General features: G+C 47.5%; 1 protein-coding gene across 1 annotated transcript in view; it reads left to right on the top strand.

The window, feature by feature from the left end:
• The window catches only part of TMTC1 (transmembrane and tetratricopeptide repeat containing 1), a 127,767-nt gene extending 121,666 nt beyond the window's left edge, over nucleotides 1-6,101 (top strand). The window contains exons 14-19 of the mRNA XM_010159175.1: nucleotides 1,902-2,037; nucleotides 2,332-2,476; nucleotides 2,593-2,730; nucleotides 3,121-3,243; nucleotides 4,312-4,389; nucleotides 5,144-6,101. Coding sequence (XP_010157477.1) covers nucleotides 1,902-2,037; nucleotides 2,332-2,476; nucleotides 2,593-2,730; nucleotides 3,121-3,243; nucleotides 4,312-4,389; nucleotides 5,144-5,284 — 761 coding nt within the window. The 3' untranslated portion in view covers nucleotides 5,285-6,101. The remainder of the gene's footprint in view (nucleotides 1-1,901; nucleotides 2,038-2,331; nucleotides 2,477-2,592; nucleotides 2,731-3,120; nucleotides 3,244-4,311; nucleotides 4,390-5,143) is intronic.
• Nucleotides 6,102-7,051: the final 950 nt, after the last annotated feature.

Raw genomic sequence — 7,051 nt, 5'->3', positions numbered from 1 at the left:
CCCCTACACACAAAACAACAGGAAAAAAACCCCACTGACTTTTGATACTTGGGGCACGATGTGTAAATAACCCTCCTGGAGACATGACAAGGCGTGAAGGAAGTGGCTGCTAGTGAGCCCATCACAGGCTGCGCTCTTCCCCGGCGGGCAGAGGGGGATACTGTGAAGCACCACATCAATTAACGGACAGGATTTTGTGCAACAAGCCTCCAGCAAGTGTCAGCTCTGGGGAGCCGTAACTCTAGACAGCTCTGCAGTGGTCACAGACACTCCATGTGTCTCCCTTAACGATGCGTGTCACCCGCGTGTGTTGAGCAGGGGAGGCACTGGCTGACTTAGGGACTGAGGTGCATGCCCAGCTGCTTCCCAGGATGTTTGGTAGGTAGTATTTTCAAAAATATCTGCCTGCTCAGCAGTGGAAGAAGATCGAGGCTGCTGCTGGATGTTTTGAAAAAGCCCAACCCTGAAAGATATGTTGTTGGCCTTGGATGAATCCTAAGTGCTTCTAAATCTCCCTACAGACATTCCTCCTCTCTCCTGTGAAGATGATGCTGAGAAGTGTCAATGTCTCTTTTATGTTGTATAGATAGTCTCAGGAAAAGCACACTAGAGCTGAAAAACTATGAAAATAAAATTCCCACGGCAGCATATGTTCACTGCCCCAACACACGCAGTCTGTTTTCAAGTTCTGCTTTCCAGCTAGAAATGGAATTAAGTACATTGTGAAATGTGATTTGGCTTAAAAAAAGCCAATACTCAAAAGCTTTGTTGGTGAATAAAGCTCTGTGAGTATTGGTTTTCACCAGGAGATTATCTGGTCTAGAGTGTGCAAATCAAACGAGCACTGGGGTTAAAAATATGATATTTGCCTTGCTGAAGTGCTGGAACTTTACACTGTGCTCCATTAGTTTATTTAGCAGGTAGTCATCAGGCCTTGAGGAAAGATCCTTCTTGAGGAAAGCCGTTATTTAGATAAAGAAAAATACACTATTTGGGCTATTGGGCTGGCACCTTTCTTTTTGCACGTCTGGATTTTGTTGCGGTGCTCAGTGATGTCATGGGCTGCGGGACCTTTCTTTTTGCACGGTGTAGGGTTTTTCAGTTCTCAGTGATGTCACAGACTATGGGACCTTTCTTTTTGCACAGAGCTGGGTTTTGTTGCGGTGCTCATTGATGTCATGGGCCGTGGGACCTTGCACCAGTAGATATTTTTGCACAGCGAAGCAGTGCCACCCAATGGCTCCTCTGCAATACAGTGATGGTGCCGCCTACGTGCTCCAAAATCTGCACCTGGACACCTCTGGTCTGGGATTTATTGCCCCGAGGTGGTGTGCTGGTTCTGGGGCAATAAATCCCACGTTGAGCAATGCAGAGAGACTGAGCAGGGCCAATGCAACAGAAGTGGAGGGAATAGTCTCTGGAAAGAGCTGGAACTATTTGCAGCTCTGGTGGAGTTGTGGAGAATGCTGGGTGGCTTGTATGCTGTGTCTCCGTTGCCCGTCTCACCAGTGAGCCAGGGTGGAAGGATGCTCTTCCAGGAGGTGGGACGTGTGCCCCAGCCCCCTCTCTGGAGTGGGCTCTGTCCTTTGCATTGATGGGGTGCATCCCCTTGCAGTGTGACCAGAGGGTGCTTTCAGTCAGGAGTCATCTTCCGGTGACTGCAAAAACCCACCCCTAGAAAATGCATTGTCAGGATTTTCTGTGAATATTGGAGCCTGAATCTTAGTTTAGACAGCAATTTTCATTACACCCAATCTCAAAAGGCTGAGGCAGGATTTCTTTTTAAAAATAGCACCCACACAGAGAGCAACAGATGAAAGAAAACCCAGAGCATTACTAGGTGTTGAGTTTGCGAAAGAACTTTTCTGAGGCACCAGTTTAACAGCTGTTCTCCTCTCCAGGGGCTCCCGAGCGAGCCGTGTCCCACTACAGGCAAGCCATCCGCCTGAGCCCCGCTCACCACGTGGCCATGGTGAACCTGGGCAGGCTTCACCGCTCCCTGGGGCAGAACAAAGAGGCCGAAACGTGGTACAAGCGGTAAGAATTTGGGATAGGAGACGAGGTTTCCCTCCTCCCCCTGAATGGCTTGTCTCTGCTAAAGAGCCTTTGATATGTCTGTCTGTCAGTGCGTATTTGGGTTTTCCTCCCTTCTCCATCCCTTGAAACTAGATTTACCTTTGCTTATTTGGCTATTTTGAGGGAGTACTGGGAGAGGCAGCATGGACTCAGGCAGTGTTCGCTTCCCTAGACTGTTCCCAAGCCCCTAGGATGGACACGCTGCTGCTTTGATCCCCACACCACCTGGAGGCATCTCTTGTTCCCAAATTCTAGGGCACTGAAGGTATCCCGGAAGGCTGAAAGCCTGTCCCCGCTGGGGGCTCTGTATTACAACACGGGGCGGTATGAAGAAGCGTTGCAGGTTTACAGAGAAGCAGCCTCGCTGCAGCCTTTGAACAAAGAGATCCGACTGGCGCTGGTGAGTGTGGGGAGAGCTCAGCCAGGGCAGGGCCATGGAAGTGGGGCACCAGCTGCTGGGGGCATCATGCACTGAGGAGGGTTGAGCTCTCTTCATCATAACCCTTTATAATGTAGGCTCAAGTTTTAGCAATGATGGGGCGGACGAAGGAAGCCGAAAGGATGACAAACCATATACTCGGCGAGGATGCAGGATGTCTGGAATGCTACCGCCTTCTGTCAGCCATCTACAGCAAGCAGGAGCACTACGTCAAGGTACCGTGGCCATGGGGTGCCCTTGTCCCAACGGCTCACACGCAGAGCTCAGGTTGAATTTTACGTTCCATCTGTCCCGGGATTTGTCACATGCCTTAGCGCACACCCAGTAGATTTGTTTTATCACTAAAACCTTCTGCTTATCTAGGTAGTGGGACCGAAGCCAAGCAGTGTGGTATTCTTACCATGTACAGCTCCTGCCGTTGTCAGCCTCACTGCCCGTCAGCCACAGGCATCTAAAAAACTCATTTCCACATGTGTTAACAGTGTGGGGCAAACAAGGGAAGGAGGAAGATGACTCTTATGCTGGGAGACTGTAGTGGTGAGGGAAACACAAGAAGTGGAAAAGCACTGAACACAGTAACACAATGTCCTCTTGATTTTTCACAGGCACTTGAAGCTATAGAAAAAGCTCTTCAGCTAAAACCAAAGGATCCAAAAGTCATATCAGAGCTCTTTTTCACAAAAGGAAACCAGCTAAGAGAACAGAATTTCCTTGACAAGGCTTTCGAGGTATGACTGCTCTAAGCCCTACAAATAGTTTTGTAGGTTAAAAGGTGGAGTGAGCTCATTGCCTCTAATACTCTCTGGTGCATGTACCCTGGCTGTTGGCCTTGGGAGCTCAGCCGTGATACAACTAAAGCAATGGGGCAGCTAACTTTTCCAGGCTTAGTTGCAATTTCTCGCATATTCCTGTGTGGAAATAAAGTTTCCCTGCTCTGAGACATTAAATACAGAGTGTGGTGGGGCTATAGAGGAGCCTAGGCCTTGTTGCACTGACCAGCCCCATGGTCCATCCAGCCCCATCCCCTCTCACTGGCAGTGGCCAACTCCAGGTGGCTCAGCTGAAACCTGTGGGAGCCCACCATGCTGTTGCATCTCACCTTATTACCTAATAGCTGGGAGATTGACTTATCCTGTGGAGCAGGAGGCTTGAGAGCTCAGAAATTATGTTAAACAGTAACACAGAAAATTCTTATTGGGACAGTTCTATATCCCACTCTCAATATCCCTAGAGGTGTCTAACCCTGGCTTGAATCCTTTCCTGCTGTGACACCATAAAAATGGTGCTGTTTGACAGAAGCCAAAAGGTCCTTGTTGCTTCTTCTCCCATGCTTGGTGGCAGAAGCAGCGTGGAAGGGACAGCGCTGCCCTCAGGTCCTCGTGAAACCTCTGTGCAGGTGACTGTACCGTAGTCTGCTGCCAGCTCCAGATGAAAGCCCTGCAGATCAGGAGCATCACAGCCCACGTGTGGCTTGTGGGTGGCAGGTACCTGCCTGGGGAAATGACCCCGGGGGTGCCGGGTGGCAGGGAGAGGGTCGCAGGGGTGGGTGTGGCTCCTCGCACGGCACCGTGGGCAAGGAAAACCTGCAAAATGAGCTCAGCGGTGAAGCAGTGTGTTATGTCACCTCTGCTGTAAAGAAACTGAAATTCAGCTTGTGCACTGTGTATGAGAAGCATTTGAAATTCTATTTTAAATGGAATCAGAAGAAGGGGAAACTTCGTTTCTCCTTCCCCTCCAGCACTGCTTTTGTTTGAAGGCTCAGACCCTTAACCTAAAAATGTTTCATATTTATGTAGAGCTATAAACGGGCTGTGGAGCTCAACCCAGACCAAGCGCAGGCCTGGATGAACATGGGAGGCATTGAGCACATCAAGGTAGGACAGTCTTGCTTTTCCTTAAGCTGTCAGCTGCAGGGACCACTGCTCAGGACAGAAAACTAAATGTGTTTCAGACTGCCAAGAGCTGCATTTTTGTGAACAGTGAGTGTCCCCAAATATTTTATCCAAAAAGGAGGAAAGTCTGTCCATCTCAAGTGGAATTTCCCTCCCAGGTTGCTTGGGAATATGTATCCAGTAATGTAAATCCCGCATTTGTAAGAGGACAGGCTGCAACTTGCCCATCTCTAAAGTTTTCTTGCTTCAGTTGTTGACCTGCCTTAGAAAAATGTCACCATGAGTTGAATTTTTAAGATTCCTCTCTACCTAATTGATTTAATAAAGATGTCTGATGCAGAATACCGGCGTGAAATTATGGAAATAGACAGCCTGTCCTGTGGTGGCTTATCTTTTTGCATACTTTAGCATATCATTATGTTTTGGGTATTAAAGAGTCACATTGTGTGACATCCTCAGGCTATCCTATTGCTGAGAAAAATTAACTCTTCTGGTACAACGTAGCGGAAAAATGTAAATCTACTTCTTGCCATGTGTTTTTGATAAAACTGAGGTTAATGGCACTCAGTGATCCATTTCATAATGAAGTATTCCCATGACCTAACAATATCAAGTTTTATAAACTCCTTTTCCTTTGTATTATTTCCTTTGTATTCCTTTGTCTTCACCATTCCCAAGGAATGAACTTTCTGTGTCAGGGAATGCAAATGAGATCTGTCGCTCATTTTCGTTGTAGGGGAGCTACGTCACTGCCCGTGGCTACTATGAGAAAGCTTTACAGCTGGTTCCAAACAGCAAGTTGCTGAAGGAGAATCTGGCCAAACTGGATCGCTTGGAGAAACGGTTTCACGAAGTCCAGGAGAAAGACCAAACATAGCATTCAGTCACCGGTGGAAAGAAACTCATGCCCCTTGGAGAAGAGTATAGTGGAAGCCTATTGCTTGAAGTGACGCTGAAGGGACTTTGACAGGACTCAGAATGATGGAAGGCAAATTTTGGATGCATGCTTATGTTTGACCAAAGTTGCAGGAGACGCTCGGCTCCTGTGGGACATGCTTGAGAGTGAATGAAAACCTTCCTTTAGTCAAGACTTACGTTTAGGCTGGACCCATTTTAATCACACCGGGAGTGTGGGTGGGACATGTACCTTTCAATATCTTGGTTATCACTGGGGAAACCATGGAGACAAAGCACTCATCCATTGCAGCGGGGGTGAAGTAACACCTCCTGTTATGCAACGCAGGCTCACCTTGTCCACGTAAAGTACCACTGATGGACTTCATTGCAAGTGCTGCCAGGTCCTTCTGAGCCAGGAAAGACGGCCATAATGGTCACATAGAAAGGTTTCCAGGGGTTAATGCTGAGGAAGTGGTGGCCACTTTTTCAGCTCTAAATGTGACTTGAAAACTATTCTAAAGAAAGGGAAAACAGTGTCTGAGTATCACCCTAGAAGGATGATTCTACAAGTAGGACAAATGATCCTTTGAGGGAAAACTTCAGCTGAATGTTTTAATCATAAGATGATAGTCATTTCATAATAATTCAGGTTCATGATGTCAGTATTGTCAGATATCATATGGCTTTGCCCTTTGCCAGCTCCCTCCAGGCCAAATAATTATTACTCTGAAAAAACGGGAAGCATCAAAAGGCAATGGGAAGCTCTAGGATTACTTGTCCTCCTGTCCAGTCTCCAGTAAAAAACCAAACATCTGACCTGATCAATACAGGAGGTAAAGTAAAGCCACCGAGAGCTTGGGGAAGATTTCATAGGCTGGGAAGGTACTAAGGAGGCTTTTTTGTGGTTGTGCGGGGACAAAGTACATTTATCATGGTGATAACACTGACAAAACACTTTGTCAAAGCGTTCTCACCCCCTCCCCTAAAAGATACAGAAAATGACCTATAGCTGATCAGTCATAAATCTATATTTTTAAATACTGAAGTGGGAAAACAAATTCTCTTCAGAACTGGGGCTTTTATTTTTGAGCTTTATTTATTTAACTTATAAAAATCAAATAATTAATATATTTTCTCTGTTTTACACGAGTTGGACAGTGTCCTTCACAGCCAGCTGCATGGCTGGGCGCTGTGACCTGTATTGTCCGAAGTTAGGGAAGCGCAGTACCAGCGAGGCGTGCTTGGATAACTCCCCCTAACGATGTTTCTCAAGCAAATGGCTGCAGAGCACATGGGACTGTACTGTCACTGCAATAACAGCACTTCTGCTGCTTCCACCCGCGTTTGTACCAGTTCACAGAGAGCGTTAGTGGGATCGTGCTTGGTGCCACTGCCTTTGGGTTGGACATCAGGGTAGATCATCGGTTTGTTCCTCTTGCCGTAGGAAACCACCGTAAAAGTCGTTATATCTGAACGTGGCTGTGGCCAGTCCCTGCAGAAGAGCAGCCCAGGCTTTGGCAGTGTTAGTAAAGGACCGTTCAGGTTAGGTATGCAACGCCTTAATACACATCTGTCGGGAAAAGCCTGTGTGGCAGTGACCTGTGTGGCACCTGGCTTTAGTTGGTGCTGGCCATGGCACCTCAGCAAGCTCCAAACTCACTCAGTGTGATGGGACGGCCGTGCACTGGTGGCTCTGTTGGCTTCACTAAAAAAGCTCAGTCTGTCCAGTACTGGTGGTCCAATTACT

The sequence above is a fragment of the Eurypyga helias genome, unplaced genomic scaffold, assembly GCF_000690775.1.
Source record: "Eurypyga helias isolate BGI_N326 unplaced genomic scaffold, ASM69077v1 scaffold2499, whole genome shotgun sequence".
In the NCBI taxonomy this organism is placed as follows: Eukaryota; Metazoa; Chordata; class Aves; order Eurypygiformes; family Eurypygidae; genus Eurypyga; species Eurypyga helias.
The sequence above is the reverse complement of the archived record's forward strand: the minus strand, read 5'-3'. Positions and strand labels throughout refer to the sequence as shown.